Source organism: Cricetulus griseus, assembly GCF_003668045.3.
Source record: "Cricetulus griseus strain 17A/GY chromosome 1 unlocalized genomic scaffold, alternate assembly CriGri-PICRH-1.0 chr1_1, whole genome shotgun sequence".
NCBI classification, from domain to species: domain Eukaryota; kingdom Metazoa; phylum Chordata; class Mammalia; order Rodentia; family Cricetidae; genus Cricetulus; species Cricetulus griseus.
The window spans coordinates 225,605,465-225,630,437 of record NW_023276807.1 but is presented as its reverse complement, the minus strand read 5'-3'; the positions used below and the strand labels follow the sequence as shown (position 1 = coordinate 225,630,437).

Sequence of the window (24,973 nt, the reverse complement as noted above, 5' to 3'; positions counted from 1 at the left end):
TCCTCACATCTGTCCTTCCTGTGTACTGCCAAGAATCTATTTTCACACAGCACCACTTTCTATTCTAACTATGGGGTGTGGCAAGCCTGGCCTGCCCTCAGCAGTTCCATGGCTTAGTCCTATGTTGTCCTACCCCACACTTCAATGCTCACTAGACATGGAACCCATGGAAATCACAGAGTCAGACAACCTCACAGGATTCAAGGTCCTTCTCTCATTCCAACCAAAGGTGCCATGTCTTTGTTTTATTAATGTCTTTTAGAGTTACACATAAAATTGTTTTAAAATAGTCTGTTGCCTGGAAGAAATTAAGATCTGAGAGAACAACCAAACAATTACCTAAGGTGGGGCAGCCACAATACTCTGTGACTAGACAAATGCTCAGATAGCCCACGAAGGCTTCTAGACATGGACACTGATGGCCATACAGGATTCTACACCAAGACCAGAACACAAAGAAAAGGACAAAAAAAATGTTCCCAGGCCTCAAATCAGAACCTTGTTCTCCAGCTCACCCAGGAGCATAAAGATAGAGTATAGAGATAGCGTTGTAGGGATAGAGTGTAGACAGGGTGTAGGGATAAGAGTGTAGAAAGAGTGTAGGGATAGAGTGTAGAGATACAGTGTAGGGAAAGTGTAGGGATAGAGTGGAGTGTAGAGATAGAGTATAGAGATAGAGTGTAGGGATAGAGTGTAGAGATAGAGTGTAGAGATAGAGTGTAGGGATAGAGTGTAGAGTGTAGGGATAGAGTGTAGAGAGTGTGTAGGGATAGAGTGGAGAGATAGGATCTGAACACACATGCCCCTGACTTCTGCATACCTTCCTCCCCAGAGTGACTAGGGCCCAGCAAGTTCTTCCAATCAGGAAGAAGAATCCTTCAGAACCCAAAGACGTAGAGTCCAGGGCTGTGAGAGGCTACTACATGCAGTAAGGACAACCTGTCAGATCTCATGCTGCCCATGAGTTACAAGATCTAGTTCTAGAATCCTCTACCTGCCTAGTCCCTTTGATTGCCTATACTCTAGGACCTAAATTCCTGCTCCAAGGTAGTCTGGAACAGAGTAAGAATCAGGGACCTGAGAAGGCAGAGTCCTGTGCTCAAGACTTGGTCCTGCTGATTACCCTGGGCAAACTTACTGATCCTGTTTCCTCAGCTATAAAATAACCTAGACAGATGTATGTACATCACGAAGTGTCATGAGAGACACTGACCCATAGATCTCAAAATTACCTACTCATCACACAAAGCATGACACAGCACCAAGTGGTTTTGTATCAGGAAGTGAGCATCCAAGTGACAGGGAAGGAGCCTTAAGGTCCTGTCAGCCTGCAGCCTTTGGCCAGTGAGGGATATGCAACTGGGCAGCATCCTGCTCTCTCCAAGAACTCCTCTACCTCTCTGCACAATGACAACTCTGGAGGCAAAAGGCTGGAGAAAAAGCCTCTGCCCTCCGGATTCCAGGAAACTGAGTAGCTAGCAAATGGCTGCAGTGACCTCCAACGGCTAACCCAAGGCGCCTCCATCCAGTTCTAGTCACACAAAACAGCAGGGGGGAGTCCCAGCATGGCTTTTCTAAAAGTAGACATGGGTGGGGAGGAGCAGAGAGATGGAAGTTCTACTACCTAATGCCAGAACACAGAGGCTCAGAAGCACTGCCTCCTGCCCTCACTGGCTGAGGCTGCTCAGAGGAGATGAGATGATTCGCAGGTAAGGGTGCTTGTCAACAAGTGTAAGAACCTGAGTTTAGTCCCCAAAACCCGTGGAAGAAAGAGAGAGCTAACTCTTACAAGTTGCCCTCTGTTATCTGCATTTGTGACACGGTACATATACATACACATAAAAATGAATAAAGGCTTACAGAATCAGAAAAATAAACCTATACACAAGGGTCTCTAGGCAGCCTTAATCCGAAGAGGGGGGCCCATCTTCCCCAATCTCTCAGACAGACAGACAGACAGACAGACAGACAGACAGACAGACACACACACACACACACACACACACACACACACACACACACACACACACACACACACACAATTGCTCTGTTCTCAGATGCTCAGAACCCTGTGCCTGCCCTGCTCAAATCCTCTCATAAGGCAGGATCAGGGCTGGTGGGTGTTGATCTCCCAAAGGACACAGGCCTAGGCTGCTAGGACAGAAGGGCTCAGCACTTCCCACAATTACCCTTATCGCCTGAAGGTGGGGCAGAGGGTCTTTGTACCCTGATGCCTGGAGGCTGTGCTGTAGAGGCCACCAAAAGCATGAGAAAAAAAAAAGCAGGTGACACAGAAAAGGGGTGACACCTGCAAGTTTTATCCTTCCAAAACTTCCAAGGAGGTCCTTTTTGCCAGGAAGTTAAAAGGAAGTCGCCATGCTATCTCCTAAAGCCAAGTCTTAATGTCCCAAGCGTCTCTCTGGCTTGGGCCAGATGCTAGTGACTCAGTCCCGGTGCCAGCTGCTGGGCAGGCAGAGCCAGCCAGCTCTCTCCTGTACCCTATTCCTGTTTTCAGACCCACCCCAACCTTAAGCCCTTGGCCTTCTCTCTCACCTGTACCCTTTGAACAGGCTGAGGGCTATCTCTCCTGTATTCCTCACCCACGATGACCCTCATTTCTTCTCTGTTTCTTTCCCTCACTCTCCATCTAATCTTTCTTTTCAAGCCTGTGACTGGGTATCACAGGGCTCTTCCAACAGGCTTCCCTGACTCTATCTCTGCCCTGCCAAACAATTCCCACCTGCTGTCAGATTAAGGCCTACACTCTAGGTTCTGAGCAGATCCCATACCACCGCCCCACCCCACCCTCACTGCTCACCACTTTCTGCCTATTCCACAATACAGTACCCAACCATCCACACACAGCCCTCACTGTGCTGCCAAACCAACACTTGTATTTCTTCCAGGTCAAAGTCATGGTAAATGTGCTCAGTAAAGGGAAGTGGCAACCATTGTAGGCTTTGCAGCCAGAATGATTGTCATAACTGCCTACAATGCTGCCTATGGCACAGAAACATCATGCAAACACCCTAAGTCAGCAGCTCAACCCTACCTCTGCCTGCCACACCCTTGTTTACTCCAAACCATGTACTCAATGCTCCTCCAGTTCCTCCAGGCTGGGCCGCAGATTTTCTCTTGCTGGCTAGTCCTTGGCTTCCACTGCCACACAAGGTGAGGCCTCCTACCCTAACCCTCAGTAGATCACCTGAGTGTGTCCCCTCTCTGCCCCACTTCTATGAGGAACAGAGTACTGGTTGAATGAGGTTCTCAGTATCAGAGGCCAAGATAGAGTGATATGCAATTAGAATTTCTATTGAATAAATGAAACCATGTGCTAATGTGTATCCCAGCCCCATGGTCCGGTACTGAAGGGCCTGGGAAAGAAATCCATACAGGAAGAAAATAGGATGGGTAAAGAGAGAGAAATGCTGCTGCTTGCAAAATCTGCTTCATGCATGAGGTGAAGGTTTTATAGCAACCCTAAACCTCTTTTCTGAGATGTGATGGGACAGTCTCCTGCCTCAGACTTCACAAACAAAAACTTGGTTATCTGAAACTGGCTTGCCTCCCAGAGACCAGTGGAGTGGATGGAAAGACAAGGCCATTCAGACAATTATAGAGAGATTCTGAGGCTGAAGACCATCTCAGAACATATCAGAAGCTCTCCAAGTTACAGAGAGCCACAGAAAGGGGGCCACAGTTGGGTTTTTTCTAGGAAACATGTTTCTAGGAAACAACCCAACTGAGGCTAAATCAAATATGCTGGACAAAGTACTAGCTCAGGGTTCCCTGATGGGGGATATCTTTCTATATGCTGTGAATATGTTCCTCTTATTGGTTGATGAATAAAGCTGTTTTGACTAATGGACAGGCAGGATGTAGTCAGGCAAGAAGTATAGGCAGGGCTACCAGACTAGGAGAATTCTGGGAGAAAGAACTCTAAGAGTGAGTCTCATGTAGTGAGATGCCATGTAGCTGCAGAGGAAACAAGAGATCTGGACATCACTGGTAAGCCAAGACCATGTAGAGATACACAAATTAATAGAAATGGGTTAATAATTAAGAGGGAGCTAGCCAATAAGAAGCCTGAGCCATCAGCCAAATGGTTTATAATTAATATAAGCCTCTGTGTGTTTATTTGGTACTGAACGGCTGTGGGACTGGGTGGGACAAAAACTTCCATCCACAGCTTCCCTATGCCATATCACATTCCTGCATCCCTATCCAGTGGGTCTTCAATAAGAACAAGAGTTCTCAAGCCCACATCTGCTTTTTGTGCAGAGCAGACTTAAAAGAGGAGAAGCACAAGGCAAACAGAAATCCAGATCCTGGCCCTGCTCAATCACCAAGTGGCCATGAGGTTACAAACAAGGTCCCACCCTGGGACCCTTCGGTTTGGGAAAGAGATGCTAAAGGAGTCTTCTGATGGGGGAAGTCCTTCTGTGTATATGTGTCTCTTATTGGTTAATGAATAAAACACTGTTGACCAACAGGGAAGCAAGATAGGTGGGACTAGGAGAGGAGGATTCTGGGAAATGTAGTAAAGTCGAGTCACCATGGGATCCCAAGTCCTTATAAAAATATATAGAGAATCCATACCCTACCTGCCTGCTTTTCGGTGCTGTGTCAGTTTTGTGTTTTCAGGTCTGCTATTTTTGTTGACTGTGTAAATGTAAAGGTCCTGTGTTGGGGTCGCTAGAGAAATCTGTAAGTAGGCCTACAAGAATTAAGAGGAGGGAATTGAGGGGACACCCCAATCTCTTGTTTAGGGAGAGGAGGGAGGGAGGGAGGGAGGGAGGGAGGGAGGAAGGAAGGAAGGAAGGAAGGAAGGAAGGAAGGAAGGAAGGAAGGAAACATAATCTTGCCACTTCTGAGCCATATTTTGGAGTACACTGGATACCAGGGTACACTGGTACCCTGACCTGATCTTCCTACTTGGCCTGCATTGAGGGACTCTTTCTATAATTATGTGTTACTGAACTCTCAAGGGTCCCAGCTCAGGACCATCACAGAGACCATCAGTCATAGATATCACAAATTAGAGTTGATAGACAGGAGAGGGATTTAGGGTAAGAAGGAGCAGAGCCCCCAGGCCAGCCCCCAGCTGAACCATGACAGAGAAACTGGGCAAAGGTGAAAGGGGGTCCCTAAAAAGATGGTGAACAGTGAATCAGAGGCATTCCCCTTGTATTTCTACACGGGAATCCAAGAGGGAATAATAAGCAGGTCTCTCCTAAATACCTGACTTTCTTCCTTGTCTTCTGGAATGGCTGTCCCTGGTATCCTGGTCAATGACTTAGTCAATGGGTGCCAGGCTGACAACCCCTGGGGCCAGGCCTGCAGGAACCACCTGCTAAGGAGTCTCCCACCCGCCAGAGCTTCCTAATCCCGCCTCTGGACAGCATTCCTCAGTATCCAGTGCACTTTCATGTCATCTCCCCTAGAATCAAATCAGGATTGAGACAAGCCCCCAGACTGGAGCCTGTGAAAGCCCTTGTTGTAGGGGGATAAGCTAAGCAAGGATGCTTTACCAACCTAAACCCCAAAGAATGGGTATAGTGGGAAATTGCCAATACGGAGTCAGGTAGAAATATAAGGGTATTTAATAGGGAAAAGCCTTACTTACAGAGCTACCTAGCCAGCCGGCGTGGCAGCAGTCTGTATGCAAGCCCAAAAGAGAAACCGAAAGTGAAAACACAGTCCCCAGGTCCCCTGACCATACCCTCAAAAGCTTGTGAGGGTGTGGTCAGGCATACCTGTAGCCAGCCCCTAAGTAGGTGTGGCTACAGCTTCCCCTACAATTCCCCTTTTAGTCTAAAAGAGGATTAAAACTTAACAGTTTAAAGTATAAGAAGATACAACAATCTGCTTATGTCACATCCTAACTATCTATTTTAACTAAACCCTAAAGTCATCTGAAAGAGGTGTTCAAGCCTGAACACCTCCTTCCAATCCCAACCATAAACAATAGGAAGCTATTCCTAACTAGGTATGGGGCTGGCTACAAATGAGATGACATAGCCAGTAAAGGTTTTTACTATGCAAACCTGGAAATTTTGAGTTTGAGTCCCAGAAACCCACACAGTGTAGGAGGAGAGAACTGATGCCACAAAGATGTCCTCTGACCTCTACATATGTGTCGTGGCATGTGCACCTGTGTATACACATTCTACACAAACAGGCTTGCATATAGTAATAAATGATTAATCAATATGAGAAGTAATTTCTCTAAGAAGAAAAATGAGACTTGGAGTTACTAGGCACTGAGGAGTCTTGGGTGAGGGCTCACACCACAGCACTGAAATTCTCTGTGCCCACAAGGGTTCACAAGGAGGGTATAGGCACAGTGACGTTATGATAATGTAGCTCCTCCACAGATGAGCTGTCCCCAAGAAGCTTGGGATCAATGGACCCTCTGGAGTCATGTAAGGCATGGGACAGGCAAATTGTGCCTGCACCTGGTCATCTAGCAGGCAGCACAACTCCAATCAACCTAACTGTCACATTAGCATGATATTGAGCTGACAGCTGTCTATGGAATGAGAACCTAAGACCTCTCCTGGCAGTCGTTGAAGCATGCCCAGTGTAATTAGGAGGTAGCCAAAGATGACATGGATGCCTTCAACCAAACTAGGGACGGTGGCTTAATGAAGGAAGTAAGCCACAGAAAGGCTCCAACCAAAGGCATTTAAAGGTAAATGACATTGATAAGAAGACCCCAGCAAGGAGCAGAAGGAACAGTGGCTTCCCTAACCACGAGGGTCACCAGCACAGAGCTGTGATTTGATTGGCACCCAGGAGGAACCGGCTCAAGTTCTCACCCTGGTGCTATGAATGTTACGTTCTGCTGATCAGAGAAGCCCACCATCATCCACCTCCAAAACCTTGTAGCAGTCAGTACCCTGATAATGTTCTCCAGACCCCAGCAATGTATTCAGTCAGTCTCTGAGATCTCCTGCCTGAAACATCTCCTGTGCTCTCTACACACACACTGCTCATTTCAGCATCCTGGACTGAAGTTTCTTCCAAATATTTTTTGTTCTAGATGTTTATGTATACATGTGTGTATATGTGTGTGTGTCCATGTTTGTGTGTGTGTCTATGTCTATGCCTCTCTCTCTCCTCCCTCTCCTCCCCCCCCTCTCTCTCTCTGTGTCTGTCTGTCTATGCCTGTATCTGTGTGTGTGTGTGTGTGTGTGTGTGTGTGTGTGTGTGTGTGTGTGTGTGCATGTGTGTGAGTGAGTATGCATCTGGCCTGCTTAGTATCAACTTCTTTAGCAAACAAGCTACAACAGTGAAGGGTATCATTGTTTGACCTTCAAGGCCATAAAGACTACATGTCTTAGTTAGAGTTTCTATTGCTACAATGAAACACCATGACCAAAAGCAAGATGGGGAGGAAAGGGTTTATTTGGCTTACACTTCCACATTGTACTGCAAGCCAGGATGGAACTCAAACAGACCAAGAACCTGGAGACAGGAACTGATGCAGAAGCCATAGAGGAGTGCTGCTTACCGGCTTGCTCCCCATGGCTTGCTTGGTCTGATTTCTCTAGAACCCAGGACCACCAGCTAAGGGGTGGCACCACCCACAAGGGGCTGGGCCCTCTTCCCCCATCAATTGCTACTTAAGAAAATGCTCCAGAGGCTAACCCACAGTCTGATCTTAGGAAGGCATTTTTCTCAGTTGAGGTTCCTCCTCTCAGATGACTATAGTTTGTGTCAAGTTGACATAAATCTAGCCAGCACACTATACAACCCAGGATAGCATCAATCTATGTTTAACAATGTTTCCCTAAAAGCTCATCTAAGATACATCATAGACTGGGTCTGTATGCCGCATTTCATGGATGGATGGATGGATGGATGGATGGATGGATGGATGGATGGATGGATGGATGGATGGATGGTGGATGAACAATCCAATTAACACTATAAGTCTTGGAGTCAGATGAAGGTTTGAAATCTCATGCCACCAACTCTTAGCAGCATGATCATGGATATGTCACTTAAGACCTCTGGATCAGTTTCCTGAATGTTGAATAAAAATGTTGTCACCTCATTGCAAATTCAGTGAAATGAGAATTACCATACTTACTGATAATTAGCAGACAGTAGCTGTATGGTAACTATTACATTTCTCTTGTGCCCCAGTATGTCTAATTCAATACTGTTAGGTAACAAGTGTTTTCATATTTGAAAAGAAAATGCCAAAATGAACAAAGAGGTGGAAAAAATGTTCTTTCCCAACTCCCTGGTACTTTGGGCTCCTAATCTTAAGGATCCTTCAGTGTTCCTTCAATGATCCCATTTGAGTGATTTCCCATATCATATCTGACACCCTGGTGCACTCCCAAATCTTGAGCTATCCCAAGTTCCAGTTTCCAAGCTTCAGAGACACAGCCCTCACCTGGATAGATGTGCAGGTGGTGATGACACTGGTCCCCAGGCTGGTGCTATCACTGAGATCATCTGGCAATGAAGGAGTCTTCTCCACCCGAGGGGCCTGGGTAGCTGGGAATGAGGGGCCTTTGGGAGACATGTTCACATCTGTGCCATTGCCAAAGGCCTGAATGGCATTCCCTGGAGAGAGGACAGACAGAAATATCAAAATCAGAGCCCACTTCCATCATTCCCGGTGAACTTCCTTCCTAACTACTGCCCTCCCAAAGGAGCCTAGAAGCTGGAGACAAATGGTAGGACACTGGAATTTGACTTTGCTAAGACTCCTTTCAGATGTAAAATGTTCTCCCAATTGGTAAGGAAAATAATAGAAAATCTAGAAAGAACAGAAAAATCAAAATGGAAATAACTAAACATGATGAGAATTGCTAAAAGGAAAAGGCGAGTGGAGCCATGAAGTCTAGAGACAGTTGGCCAGGCCAAGATGGCAGGAACATCTTCTTAGTGATCAGCACTGGAGACCTCTCTTACAGAAGGCCCCATCCTTGACTTCCTTGTCACAAACTCTTCCAGCTCCATTGCCAACTTAGGTACTAACTGATGCCTACCCCAGACTCAGCCACTCTCCCTCTCCACATTCCTGGTTTTTCCTGGATGACCTCCTTATCCCATGCCATCAACTAGCACTAATCCAGTAGGGTAAACTAATTGGTCTTCTTGAACAAAATTATTCTTAAAACTCAACAAGTGCCTACAGAAATATCTACCTCCAAAGCCGTCATGTCTCATTGTAGACTATGAATACCTTCCTACCGTCAACAATGTTTTCTCCCCTTTATTGCCAGTCCCATACCTTTTCAACTGGCTACTACCCAGCTGTCCTCACGAAGCCTTGAGTTCTCCCTTGTCCAGGAGGACTTGGGTATCTGAACTCTGACACCATAGAGAACTGTACCTACAACCTCCATCTGTGATGGGATCACAGATGACTCTTCACTTGACCTCCATCTAGGTCTTTAATGACAGGCACTGGAATATATCTCTGAATCCCCAGTGCCAGGCAGAAGGGAAGGGGGGAAGACAGATGAACAGAAGGAAAATGGGAAAGAAAGAATGGGGGTGGCAAAACCAGCAAGAGATGTCAGGATGCAAAAACCAAAAGCAGACTGAACTTGACTGTGACCACTTCGTTCTACAGCTTTTGGACCAGTAGCTAAATGACTTTTTTTTTTAAGTCACCAGTTCCAAGAGGAAAGACCTACTACATAGAGAGGGTGCCACTGGTCCTCATAGGAAGACAGTCTCCAAAGGAAACTGGCTGATATTGTCAGAACAGCCAATGAAAATCATTCTGTCTTGACTTCCCATAGGCTTGGGGACTCTGATGGTAGGTTCAGGCAGCCCACTGACAGTTCTGGTACGAAATCCCCAAGAGTTCAAAACTTCAGGTCTCTCTAAGAAGACTTACATGGTATAGAAGGCCCACAGGTATCATTGGGCATCCTAACACGATGAGAGGAAAATGACCAGGGCAGCTCTAGTGTCCCTCCCAGGTAACAGATGTGTATTAAGCTAGGGAACAGAAGGAACAGAAGAGTTTCCCAGACTTACGGAGGCATGGGTTTTCTGTGAAATCCCTGAGGAACTTCTCACACTCTTCCTCCTGGTTCCCACTACCACGACAATTGCACCAGGGAGACACAACGATGCCAGTAGGGCTGGAGTCCACATAGTTGGGCGTCATATCAAACCCTTCAGGGGAGAAAGCGAAGGAAAAGATGCATAGGCGCAGTAGGACAAAGGTTTTGTTTGCCCGCCCATGGCAAACAAAACACAGACACCTCAACTTACAATCCTAACCCTGAGCACAATTCCCCCTAGGGACCATGGAACCAGCAGGACCAAAAATGCCAAAGGCCTATCGAACCACCAGTCTCTGTGTCATCAGGAAGTCAGAAAAGACCCCAGAAGCTCATGCCCAGCCTTCAGGTCCCTGCTTTCTCCCTCTCGTGCAGAGTGAGTCTTCTAGAATCCAAAAGATGAAAGCACTCATCCTGGGTTGGAACTGAGTGCTAGAATATACCAAATAAGTGAGTCTGGTCAAGGATCTATTTCTCTTAAGCATCAGTTTCCTTGCCTGTGAAATAGAAATAGCTACTTGGTGAAAACTCCAATGTAAGAGTCCACAGGGAGTGATTAGCAGTGCCTAGAAGGCTGAAGCTTAATTTCCAAAGCCTTGTAACAAAGAAACAGCCCTCCTGAAAAGGAGTAGCCTCCCTCTGTTTTCACCTGAATGCTCTGTCTGAATCTGCCACAGGCAAGGTTGTGTATGAGTCTCTTACACCAGCTTGGGCTGGGATGCAGCAATCCTCACCTTAGTGGGCGGGGGGGGGGGGTGCACTGAAAAAACAAGGAGAGCTTACCAATCATGCCAGCATAGGAACCCAGACACGCCTGATAGTTGTCTGCAGGGCAGCTGGTGAGTGTCCGGTAGGAGGCTCGACAGTTGGCATGGAAGTCTGCCAGGCGGGACCTGGTGTCAGGAAAAGACCCAAGGAGGAAACAGTTTAGTCTGGCAGCCTGCTCCAGCCTCCTCCACACTGCCTGGGGCATAGAAGCTCCACACTGTGGATCCTAGAACCTGAGGAAGCCAGGAAAGGGGGGAATAGAAAGTGAAGGGAGACAAGCAGAGCCAGGCATAGTGCAGTTAAAGAAAAGCCCCAGCCATGCATCTGTAATATCAGCACTCAGGGCTAAAGCAGGAGGAGTGTTATCACAAGTTTGAGGCCAACCTGAGCTACATAGTGAGTTCCAGTTAGCCTGAAACATAGCAGGAGATTTGTCTCAAAAAAAAAAAAAAAAGGCAAAACTAAAGTTCAGAGACAAATGGACCAAACTGGAGATGCTCTCCAACTGGTTCTTGCTATCAGAGGAGGGAAGGCTGTGCTGACAGTATCCAGGACCACTTCCTGCCATCCAGAGCCTTGGAGAAGGATGTCCAAACCCTGGAACACATTGCTCTTCTCCCATATTCCCACATCACCAAGCAGAGCCCACCTCTTAAAGTTTTCTCTTTGTGACCTAGCATGCCATCACTCACTCTTGTCAGTACCTGTGACATTGCTTTGTAGCCACTTGTGCTCAGCTCTGCCACACTTAGCCAGGAGCAGGACCTGGCCTGTTCTCTGCCCTCAGCCTCAGAGCTGGGTGTGACACAAAGTCCAATGCCCACCGTTGGCCCCTTTCTTTCTCCCTCTTGCCCTAGTGCTCTGCACACAGAGGTTTCCATCAGCCTGGACTGGAGAGGAGGCCCCCCTCCCTGTCATGTCTAAAATAACCATTACCTCCAGCAGAGTAGGGTCCTGGCCATGTCACCTCATTTATCTGCTTATCTGAGTCTCTGACAACACAGAGACAGTGTGGTCCCACCAACACATCACCCTCAGACTTGTGGCTTCTGGAACTGTAAGAGCCTATTTCTGTCTTAAGCTGCCTAGTCTCTGGTACTTTGATACATCCCTGGCAAACACTAGGATTTTCAAAGACTCCACTTTGGTCAAATCTTCCTCCAGAAGGAAGCAAGGGCAATAGGATGAAAGAAAGGCAGAAGCGGAGGTCCTGCAGAATCCTGTAATATGAGCAAACACTAGTTCAAATCTTCTGTATGAAGCTGTCCTGTTTAACTTGTTCAAACACCCCCTCTCACTGAAATTCATACATCCATTTCAATTCTACATGGCCATGTGTAGAACCTGTCTCCCACTTCCAGCATCCCCAAAGCCACACCCAACCCTCCTCCACAGAGGTTTTTTCCTATGATCACACAGATTTGTCCCCTTTTCCATATGCAACTACACAGAAAATCTGGACCAGGCAACTCGACAGCACAGAGACTTGCTGATATTGCCCTTAATCACTCTAATGACAACATCCACTGCTAATGTGGGGATTTTATTTCTTTCTTCATTCATATCCTCCAAGGCTCTGTTAAACATGGGATGGTAGATATATCCCTCATCCTTGTTCCAACTATGTTGGAGCATATCCCCAGGCATGTGACTAACAGAGTCAAGATGGCAATGGTAAGCACGTCAATATGACACCAGAAGGGAACCCCAGTGACATGGTCAAGGCAGTATGCTCCCCAACTCCCTAGGGCTTTGGTGTAATGTCACGATCTGCTCACTTTCTTAAAAATAACATTATCTACCCAAAACTGAGCAGGGGATTCCAGCTAGACCTGCAGCTGTTGGAGCCTCCTGGACTGCTCCAGTCACCACCAGCATCTCGAGCAGCCTTCTCTTCTATAACAAGTTTGGCTCCAAGATCAAATGACACTGAGAACTTCGAATGTCTTTTAGTTGGCCTCGAAGTCCAAGGAGCCTGTCAAAATGTCACCAGCCCAAAGGCTGGAAAAAGGAGTGGAAACACAAATGGGAGAGTATGAGAGTGGTCCTTTGGGGATCTAGGACCTTTCCCTAGCTGACCAAAGATCAGCCAGGCTCTGTGGGAGAAGTGGAGGTGGGGATGCAAGCCAGTGAGCAGAAGGTAAGAGAGTACAGACCTTTTCAAGAGTTGTGGCTAGAGGGGCTCCTGAGTTGGCAAGGAAAAGGCCAGTCCAGCTGCTGTGAGAGCCATCTGTCACATGGCTGTGCTCAACCCCTTTCTCTATTATGTGACCTGCGGCTCACTGGCCATGTCTCTGATACTCAGTGTCCCCACTTAACAAATAGAAAGTTATGTCTGCCCAGAGCTTCAATAGAGCGGTCAGAGTAGCCAGCCACCAACATAAACAAGAATCATCATTTCTGTTGCCTTCTCTTATGCAGATGTCTGGTCCCCAGCACTATGCCTGGGACTGACAAGTGCAAACAAGAATAGCTTTTCATGACCCACAGAGAAGAAAAGCACACCACTTTATCCTATATGGAGGTAGGTAATGTGAACACATCAAGGGAAGGAAGGGCTGAACCCACTCCCCCTTTCCATTCCATGAAGAGCACAAAGTGTGGAGGGACAGGCCCTGGAAGTTAGGAAATACTCACAGAGCCCCCAAGGCCAGGTCCCCAGGGTAATGTGCAGAGGAAACAGCATCTCAGTGCTGCATGGCTCCAGCCTCCTGCCCTCAAGAAACTGTTCAGAGTGAAGGGAAGGGGAGGATGTGGGTTTGGACCAGCAGTTGGTCAGGGGAAGGAGAAGGGAAGGGAAGCAGCTAGACCGTCTGCTATCATCTTCACCGCTCTCAGCATCAAGACAGTTTGGCAGGCAAAGGGGACAAATGGGGCCATTTAGGAGGTTGCCAAGTCCAAGTCTCCAGGAGGCCTTTGATTGCTCGAGTTTTTCTCTGCCTCTCAATCTGTGACAGACCCATAGTGGCGGGCTCCCTTCGCCAGCTGAAGAGACCACGTGGAGTCAATTTCCTTCAAGCTCTGTACAAACTCCACAACTCCAACACAATGAGAACCCAACCACATGAACACTCCAGCCCAACCCATAATATGTGGGGTGCCAGCTGGTGATCTCTACCTCCTCTAGGCAAATGTCACTCATCCCTGCGACCCTGGGATGTCTCCGGTCTCTTGGATCCTGTTACTGCTGCCAAGAGTTGATCTTTGCTGGATCAGTGCCACACATCACGGGGGCCTTTAAGACACCCCCCCTGCCGCCACGAAAAGAAATGGTGTAAAGAAATCATGAGAGGGAAAGACAGACAGACACTTAAACAGAGAGAAAGGAGCACAGAGACACCAAGAGAACTGAAGTGTTCACAAACCAATTCCACTTCACTGAGCTCAGGGGAGCAGGAGGATTGCCCCAAAATCACAAGCCCTCTTTGGGCCAGCTTCATCAACAGCTGTGGCCTATTCAATCACAGGGAAGCAGCAGGAGAGAGGCACTTGACCCTAATTTGATGACAAGGTGGCCATATTAGAAGCTGTATGCCCATTTCATTTAAATTTCAGACAGATGTGGGGATTTTAATTATTATTATTATCATTATACATCTCAGACATACTTGTACTAAAAAAATTTTCTGAATCTAATTCAATTTTTGCTGGACATCCTATATTTTTATCTGTTAGCCAGGTGCCCTGGCAAAAGGAGAAAGAGCAGAGCTGGGTATGCAGACAGCAACCCACATAGATGCATGCACACAGATTGAGGGCTGGGGCACTTCTTCAAAGGGTGGGAAACAGACTACCAGCACTGTCATTGGCCAGTAATTGTTGGACATGCAAATTCTCTAGCCTCCTCCCTAAACACACCCTACCTGACATTGTAGCAGCAGACACTAATCATCCAGAGGATGGCATGGCAGGCTCCAGTCTGAAGTGTGGCAACCTGAATGGCTGAGGATTTGAGATTGTGGGTGCTTTTCATGCCATGCCTTCCGGCCTCAGCTTTAAATAACCCTACTTTATACCCCAGTGGAAGAAATAAAACCCTAGGAGGCTTTTGGTTGCATGAAGAATATGCATGAGCACACACATGCACACACACATGCACACACACACACACACACACACACACACTTCACAGTTATATGGACATGCCCTTCTAACTGCTTTGTGTGTGGTGTTATCCAAAAGAAAGGACACGGATTTGTGTTTTATTAGTGACATTCTGTCTTGGCCCAGGCCGTAACACCTTTCCAAGTCTGCTAAGGAGTGCTACATTTTGAGTCTGAAGTGTCACCAAAGGCCAATGTTTTGTGTGTGTGTGTGTGTGTGTGTGTGTGTGTGTTCCACAGCTACTGCTGCTTCTAAGGGGACTACGGAGCCCTAGGAGGTGGGACTAGCAGACAGCTAGAGGTGGGGACTTTGAAGATTTTAGCCTGGTCCTTAATTCTGGCCACTCTCTGCTTCCTGTGCACCAATTTTGTGACAGTCCTCTACCACATGCTGCCACCGTCATGAATTCTGCCACACCCTCCCTGCCATGACAGACAGACTGCATCTCTCAAAAATCATTAGTGAAAATGAAGCTTTCTTTTCATAAAATATCTGTCGGGCATTCTGTCACAGTATCACAAAGAAACTGACACAGAAGGTGAATTTCTCCCCCAAAAGCCCAGAATCCTCCAATGCTGGCCAAAGCATGGCTTCTGTTTTGCAGTTCTTTTGACTTTCCAAAGTTCCCATCCACCAAGTTGTACCTACTATGTAGCTAGAATGGAAGTTAATGAATGGCAATCTATAGTTGTAGACCATGGTCAGGGGCCTGCCAATCACCAGTACTGCTTCGTGTCTATGACTAGGACACTTGAACATTTCATGGAAGGGTAAAGTGCTCCCAAGAAGAGTAAATGACCCAGGATAGACTATATGGACACCACCTTCTGGGACCAGGTGAACACCAGGCCCAGACTGGATCAACTGTAAAACCCCTTTCTCTTGGCCATTATGGTCCAAAGAGGGCCCCTTATTAAGCAAGAAAGAACATTATTTGCTTTCTGGTTTCTAGACTTTAGCACAAACATACCAGGTTCCACAGTTGTAGCCTTGGGGTCACATTAAGAACATTTACATAGCAATTTGAATAAAGAAAAGAAAAAAGAAGAGAGGGGATAGAGAGCAAGGAAGGGAGGTAGGGGAGAAGGGAGGGGAGGGGGAAGGAAGGGAGAGAGAGACTTTCTCCCTTGCTTCCTAGGATACACATCCATTACTTCTATATTTATTTTGTAAGCCAATCAATTACTTTATTTTTAACCTAGCTATGTCTCTGTTAGTTAATTGATTTTTTTAATCACTGACTACTACTTAGTTTCACTCTCTGCTACTGTAAGGCTTTCTCTGGCCATGCTCGAAGCAATCAAGAAAAAGCACACCATGAAAAGGTTAAACAGAAATCTAGGAAGACAGCTCATTGAGTAAAGTGCTTGCCTCCCAAGTGGTAGGACCTGCTTCCAATCCCCAGTGCCCACGTAAAATACTAGGCACCGGTGGCATGTGCTTGTGATTCTAGGGCTGGGCTCAGGGACAGGAGGATTCCTAAGGCTCACCAGCCAGCCAAGGCCAATAGAGATGAGAGACACTGTCTCAGATGAAGGGAACAGGGTCCCTGAGGATGATACCTCATCTCATCCTCTGGCTTCCACATTTACACATGTGCACACACTCTAGCCACACCCCAAACAGACACACATCAAAAATAGTAATATTAATGAGTTATTTTTTAAAACCTGTCCTATGAGTGAGCTCCTGACAAACTACCACATACAGCCCAAGCTGGCCTGGACCCAGACTAGCAACACCTCCACCCCAGGCATCTGTAACCTTTCCCCTGCCTAAGGAGCACTCTCCAGCCAAAGTAAAGCTGATCTAAGGCAACTTCACCCCTCCCCCATCCAAGAAGCCTGCTCCAGCATCACGACCACAGAAGACACATCCCAGCAGGAACCCAGCCTACAGCTCCCACCTCCACAACCATACAGCTATTATCCTCAGCGACAGTGTACAGTCCCCAACCCTGCTTAGAGTCCTCTGCAACTGAACCAATGCAAACTGGCCTAGCCTGGCACAGATCCAGACAGGAAGTACTCCCCCAACTGTCCAGCTATGAGCAACCCCCAGGAAAGCACACACACACCCTTATCTGCCTCTTCTCTCCTAGTCTTCTCTAAGTTGTCCAAACCTCTGCTTACCTCCAGGCTCCAGCTTTGTGGGCATAAAACACTTAGCCAGACACATTGAACAATCTAACTCCAGATGTCCAGGTCTTATCAGAAAAGCAAATGTAAGCAATCCAACAAAAAGAAGGAGGAGAGGGAGGAAAGAGAGAAGGGTAAAGAAAAAGAAAACACCCGTCCCATAGTCATGGTCTCCAAGAAGAAATTCAAGACACAGACTTCAAAGGAACAATTATAAATGAGAGTTTAAATAGAGAGCACAAATACTTGAATGAACTCCGAACAGTAATAAACTGAATGTAGCCAAGTAAACACAAACAGCTGAATGAAATAAGGAAGCCCATTCAGGATATGAAAATATAATTCAATGAAGAAGTAGAAATACCAAAGAAGAAAATCTAACCTGAAGTAAAGCTGGAAATGGAATTCTCCACTAGTCCAATAAAAAGTTCAGTGGATAGTTTCACCAAATAAATGTGGAAGATGGAATATTTGGACTTAAAAGACAAATTAGAGGAACTGGAACATTCAACCAAAAAAAATGGAAAAATAAAATTTTAATGCACAAACAAACTGTGCAGGGTCTGTGAGTTAACAAAAAAGATCAAATATATTAATTATAGGCATAGAAGGTGAATTATTCCGTGTTAAAGTCATAGAAAATATTTTCAATAAAATCATAAAATAAAAATTTCCAAATCTGGAGAAAAATATGTCCTTATGGGTATAAGAGACCCAAAGAACACCAAACAAGCAGGATTGGAAAATAATATTTGTTCACCACATGTGATGATTAAAATATAAAAAAAAATGAATAAAGAAAGGGCATTGAAAGCTCCAAGAGAGAAATGTTAAGTCACATACAAAGGCAAGCCCATTTGAATAACACTTGATTACTCATAGAAACTTTTAAAGCCCTAAAATCTAGGAAAGATATATTCCAAGTTCTGAAAGATCATAACTGCCAACTGAGAATATTAAACTCAGGAAGGCTATCTTTTATAAGGAAAGGGGAAATAAAAACTTTCCATGATAAAAACAAACTAAAGGAATTTATGACCATTAAGCCAACTCTACAGAGGATGCTAGGAACAACACTTGGGACTGAAGAGGAAGATAAATACATCCAAGAGACTATAGAGAAAAATATACAATACCAGGGTAATTCATCATAGAAACTAAGAAAACATCACAAAGTCATCAAAACTACAGAAATTAACATATACCTTTCAGTAATAACTGAATACTAATAGTCTCAACTTCCCAATTAAAAAAATTGAGACTATCAAACTGAATTAAAAAACAAGACCAATCTTTTTGCTGCTTCCAAGAAGCATACTTTACCATCAAGGGAATCATCACCTTGGAATAAAGTTATTAGATGGAAAAGAGCACTATAAGCAAATGGAACTAGGAGACAAGCAAGAATAGCTATTCTGATACCTTAGAAAATAGACTTCAAACCAAAACTGGTAAGAGGGAATAAAGAAAGCCACTTCATACTCATCAAGGTAATAATCAATCCATTAGGAGATATCAATTCTAAGAATATATAAACCAAACACAAACGCACCTAATTTTATAAAACAAGTGCTACCAGATGTAAAGCAACAAATTAACCCCAACACAGTAATTGTAGGGACTTGCATACCCCAATTTCACCTATAGACAGGTCATCTAAACAAAATTTAGATAAACACTGGAATTAAATGGCACCATAATCAAATGGTCCTAATAGACATCTACAAGACATTCCACCAAAACAGTAAGGAATACACATTCTGCTCAGTAGCACAAAGAATGGTCTCTAAAGCAGACTGCAATTCAGGGCACAAAGTAAGCATTAACGAATATAAGAAAATGGAAATAACTTCCTACATTCTGACTGACCACAATGGATAAATCTAGATATCAAGAGCAAGAAAACTGCACCAAGTGCATAGACTCATGGAGACCAAACAACACCCAATTAAATGATAACCGGGTCACTGAAAAAGCAAAGTAAGTTGAACAGAGATTCATAGCCAAGCACTGAGCCAAACTTCTGGAATCCAGTTGTAGAGAGGAAGAAGTGATGAGCAAAGGGACCATTACCAGGCTGGAGAAACCCACAGAAACAGCTAACCTGAACCAGGGGGAGCTCATGGACCACAGACTGATATCTGGGAAACCAGCATAGGACCAAACCAGGCCCCCTGAATGTGGGTGTCAGTGGGCAGTCTATGGGGCCTCTGGCAGTGAAACCAGTCTTTATCCCTAGGGCACAAACGGGCTTTGGGAGTCCATTCCCCATGGACAAATACTCTCTCAGCCTAGATACACGGGGGAGGGCCTAGGCCCTGCCCCAAATGATGTGTCAGACTTTGATGATCCCTCATGGAAGGCCTCACCCTCCCTGGGGAGTGGATGGGGGCGTAGGATGGGGGGTCTGTGGGGGGACATGGGAGGACTGGAGGGAGAGGGAACTGGGATTTGTATGTTAAATAAGACTGTTTTTAATTTAAATAAAAAAATTTAAAAAGGAAAGCAAGAAGGAAATAAATGCAAAATTGAATGAAAATGAAACTACAACATACTAACCTGTGGGACATAATGAAGGCCACCCTAAAAAGGAAGTTCATAGTGCTAAGTGCCTATATCAAAACTGCTAAATAATTTCAAATAAATACACCTACTGATGTACTGCAAGGCCTTGGAAAAACAAGAGTAAACAAATCCAAAGGTAGCAAACAGGTGAAAATAAAATTAAGATCAGAGCTAAAAAATAATGAAATAGAAATTATACAAATAGTATAAAGAATGAATGAAATAAAGAACTGACTCTTTGGAAAGATAAACAAGACTGACAAGCTGTTAGTCAAATTAACTAAAGGAAAAAAAGAACACCTAAATTAATAGAAGGAAAAATGAGCACCTAAATTAATAAAATTGAGATGAAGACAGAGTATAACATACCAATGAAACACAGAATATCATAAGGCATCTTAAAATACATATTCCACTAAAATGGAAAATATAAAAGAAATGAAGGAATTTCTAGATGCATATGATCTATCAAAATTATACCAAGATGAAATGAAGAATTTAAACAGACATATAAGACAGAAGCAGTGACATATAGCCTCCAAACCAGGAAGCCTCCAGGATTTCTCCTGGCTTGACACAGATACAATAACCATCAGTAAAATGCTTGCAAACTGAATTCGCTGCACATTTCCACCAGACATCTGAAAAGGAACTACAACCAATGCTATTCAAATTATTCCAAAAAATAGAAAAGGGGGAAATTATTCCAAAGTCTTTTTTATAAAGCTAATACTACCCTAATACAAAAACCAGATGAAGACATAATAAACAAAAAAGTATACAACAATCTCCATGATAAACACAGTTGCAAAAGCTCTCAATACTTACAAACAGAATTCCAGATCACCTTGAAAAAGATAACCTATTGTGACTGAGTTGGCTTCATTCCAGTAATGCAGGGATAGTTCAGCATCCCTAAATCAATAAACATGAATTCATACAAATACTGAAAACTGTTCAAAAACCATGAAGAAAGAGCCCTTGGGCCCCAGAGAAGAATCTACTGCTGCTTGGCTAGACGGACATAGCATCAAATCACCTTCTAAATGTATATGTTTTGCCCACAGTCAAAGGATACTCTTGCCTTTCTTTGCAATGAATGGAGGTGAATGCAGAGGTCCTTGGCTTCTTCACAACATGCTGATAATAAAGGATGGTTAAGGGATCTGCCATCCTTAATGCTCTTTTAGTTAGCCTTGCCAGTGTGACACAGCCTAGAGTCACCTGAAAAGGAGACTCAGTTAAGGGATTGACAAAATCAGATTGGCCTTGTGGCCTTATCTGTGAGTGAATAATTACTGATTAACTTAGAACAGCCCAACCCACTGTGTAACCTGGGCTATGTAAGAATGCTAGCTGAGTGAGCCAGAGAGCAAACTAGCAAGCAGTGTTCCTCCATGATTCCTGTCTCAAATGTCTGACCTGAATGAATTCACTGATTGATTGTGACCTGGAAGTGGAAGCCAAATAAATGCTTTCCTCCCCAAGTTTCTTTGGTTCAGAGTATTTATCACAGCCACAAAATGAAACTAGAGCATGAATCATTCTCTTGAGGGAACATTGGGGTGGGGAGAGGCATGTAAGAACCATAAGACAATAAGAGGGTCTGCAAAATTCTATGGTCTAAGAATGACATAGCAACCATAAACCCATAGTAGCTGCACCTATTAGCCCTGGGCATGCACAAGTTGGGCCCACCCAAAAGTCAACTCTGGATGGGAAAGGAACTCACTGGGCTTTTCCACTTACTGCTCAGCTATTGGTAATTAACAGATTCTGGGAGAGGAGATCTATAAACCCCTTGATGAGCCCACCAGGCTTTGATGGATAGTTAGTTCTAAGCCCATATTGGCACAGACAGCCCTGGCTAAACTCTACTATATGTAAAATAAAACGAAAAGTCATGAATATGGAAAGTAGATTTGTAGAGAAGGGAGACTGGCTAAGATCAGAGGTAAATAAGAGAAGGTGTGAGGATAGGGAGAATAACCAGGATGCAAAATATGTGTATTAAATCATTAAAGAACAAATGTATTAAGTAAAAGATGTTCACATGGGGATACAGCTCAGTGGTAGAACACATGTCTAGAATGGGCAAGGTCTTGGGTTCTATGCCCAGAATGGAAAACAAAATTACCACAGGCCAAGAATCAAATCCCCAGAGGTCAGTAATCCATTCAAAAGAGGAGGATGCCAGGAGCACTTCAATAAGAACACTTTTGGAGGTAGACACTGAGCTGGCTTCTGCAAGAAGGCAGTGTGGACCAGAGACTTTCTGACAAGCTTAGTCAGGGAAGAACCACTTGGAAAGTCCCCAACACTGCAGAAAGATACATCACTATCAAAAAGGACAAGGATGTGGGTTATGTCTGCATCTAAAATTTTAAATACAGAATCACGTTCAGAGATTAAAAGGCAGCAGCCAGCATGGTTTATGCCCCCTGGTTACAAACAGAGACAATGTTAAGCTGAGGACTGAGGAAATTTCAAAAGACACTGTTCATTGTGTTCTCTTTCAATAAACTTTCTTGGAAGTTGTAATTATTTCTTGAAGTTTAATTGAACAAAGCCTTGGGAATCCTGGCTTATTATAAACAATAATTTTTCCAGGCCTTCTGTTAGAGAAAATGTTCTCAGCTTTGAGAGTATCAGCAAATTCAACCCATTCTATCCTGGGACAAAGAGTCAGAGAGAAGCCCCAGTCTCAAGAGGGCCAGCTCTAGACTCTCAGGCAGCCCCAGTTCATGTTAGAAAGAGTCTTGGTGCTGACCCAAACCTTCTGAGCATGGAGCTGCCCAGGAACCTTCTTCTCCTTGAGATCTTCTGTGAAGGATCCAGTCATGGCACCCAGTCTCTGACATGACCACCAATGGGATTTGAACCTTGGCTCAGCTCCATCTGAATGACCTATTCATGTCATTCAAGGAGGCCTTGTTTTCCTCACCTGCTAAATGGATGACGTAGCAATGACACTTAGTTCATGTGGGCCTTAGGAGAATTCAATGGGCTGTCTGATGAGGGTATGCCAATGTCCGGACAGTGTCTGGCACAGTGGGTACCCTGCCACGGTTTGCTAGTATGGGGATGGAACGTGATGGATGTCACCAACCTGGGCAAGAGCTCTGTTCCTCCACACCAGTCACAATAACCCTGACCAATAGGTAACATACATCACTAACCTCTCCATATAGTACCCTGACAACAGTGCTCCAAAATCAACATCCTCACTGCCGTTTTATGGATAAGGAAATGGATGTCTAGAAAGATAATATTAATTCACTAAATAACAGTATACCAGGTTAGGAGACGAGTTCATATGAAAACTCCAAAACCAGGAGGTTTTTCCCTGCTGTGCTGTCTATAGCTCTCTCTCTCTTCTCAGCCCCTCACTTCCAAACTACAGCATTCTGAAGCCACAGAGACATACATAGTTCTCTTCTGGGGTCAGGCCAGAAAATGACTGGGAGCCTCCCCTTCCTCCATTCTCATTCATTCATCTCTCCTCCAGGTGAGCCAAGAAGGTGTCCGTGGGAAATAATGGCCTTGAAGAGGCTATGGTTACAGCCTCTGGACCCCAGCTGATGAGAAGCACTCGATCAGATCTAGTCCACCACCAGAAGACCCGTGTGCTGACCCTGGTGAAGGACTCACACCTTCTCTTGGAAAGGGTCAATAGGGCCTAGGTGAGCAAAGGCCACCCCAAGCCCACCTGGATCCCTGCATGGGATTGCCCAGGTAAGCAGTCAGGCCACTTCTTTCTCCAAGAGACTATCATTGGACACACTCCTTTGTGTCCTTCAAAAACATATCCTTGTTTTTCCACTTCTTTCCCATCCCTTCACCTGTGTTCCAAACCTATTATTACTGGGTAAGAGGAGAAAGGAATTAAATGTATGCATCATTTGATTTTAATTGAAGGACTGTTCTATTTCATTGAACTGCTAAGTAAGCCGAACAGGAGATTGTGTTTACATAAGCAAACCCCAAGTCACTATAGACTTGCTGTCACATTAAGTCAATACTTATGAAGGCTCTCTATTTAATTATTCAGTGAGGATTGACTTATTATTGTGTTAAGAGTGTGGTTAGCCTTGAGCTAGGTAGCCAGCCAGCTGAAAGATTTCTTTCAACTTTCTCTGAATGCTGATCTGGTTCGTGCTGGTGGTGTGAGGTTACGTTTCTTCCTTTTTCTCTCCCCACCCCTGCCTCCCTCCAGCTTCAGAGCAATGCATTTCAAGTCCATCTCTCTTTAGTTGGGGGTAGCAGGTGATCCCATGTGGTTGACCTTTCAAATGGTCTTCCTAGGTTGGCAATTTGCCCTAAGAGCTGAATCTCACCCAACTAATGCCTCTCTTCTTCGCATAGCAATTCCAGCTTTTATTCTTCCCATTTCTGACTCTGAGGGCCTCCTACTCAAAGTCACACAGCCTTTGTCTGCCTTGTTATTCCCAGCATTTACCCTCCCTTCTTTCTCAATCTTTGCATCCCATACAAACCCTATCACTCCACAGCATATTGCCTTCAAGGTGCAAAGAGTCAAGCATGTTCCTACATCAAACTTAACATGGGAAGGAAAACCCAGAGGTGCTTACTTCACCTCAACTTAGATCAACCAGAAAGGCAGAATGACACAATAGCTAAGAGCTGCTTGAAACCACGTCACCTTGGTTCACCCCCACTCAGTCACAAAAGGTACTGGTTACTGACCTCGTACTCCTTTGACTAAACATCTACATCCATGAAAGGATGCTAGTGGGTTCTAAGAAGAATAACAGAGATTTCATAAAGTACCTGGGGCTAATGCTTAGCATGTTAGCCCCAGATTTTGTGAGTATCCCCATGAAGTAGAAACCCCTGCAATTCAGTGGCCCACCATGTACCACCCTGACCCCGAACCATAACTGGAGTAACCTCTATCACCTCATTTTTCCTCAACTCCCCCTCCTTTTTCCCACCCCAAAGCCATTGTAACAACATAAATTGCACATTTCCCAACCTTGTTTCATAAATCTTCTTTAACATTCCACTTGCCAAAAATATCTTCCTCCAGCCACGTCCTCCTTAAAGATCTCTGCAGTTCCAAAAATTCTAAATTCGGGTCACATACCATCTCTTCCAGAAAGCCTGAATACCTTTATGTATTTCTAAATCTGTTCCATAAACTCCAGTCATCTACTATAATTTACATTTTTTCCTATGTGCCCAAGGCTGGCCTCAAACTCCTGATCCTCCTGCCTCCAATTCACAAATAGTAGTTCATTTTTCATGTTTCACTTAAACAGTGGATTCTTCAGAAGAGAACCCGTCTCAACCATGTTTGATCTTCAGTGCCCAAAGGTATACCCGAAACACAAC

The 24,973-nt window shown here is 44.9% G+C and overlaps 1 protein-coding gene across 1 annotated transcript in view; it reads right to left on the bottom strand.

The window, feature by feature from the left end:
* Window positions 1-24,973, bottom strand: part of Gfra2 (GDNF family receptor alpha 2) — a 98,069-nt gene that overhangs the window by 2,344 nt on the left and 70,752 nt on the right. The window contains exons 5-7 of the mRNA XM_027390167.2: window positions 10,827-10,936; window positions 10,015-10,155; window positions 8,411-8,583 (exon numbers count right to left, since the gene is read on the bottom strand). Of these exons, the coding sequence (XP_027245968.1) occupies window positions 8,411-8,583; window positions 10,015-10,155; window positions 10,827-10,936 (424 nt within the window). The remainder of the gene's footprint in view (window positions 1-8,410; window positions 8,584-10,014; window positions 10,156-10,826; window positions 10,937-24,973) is intronic.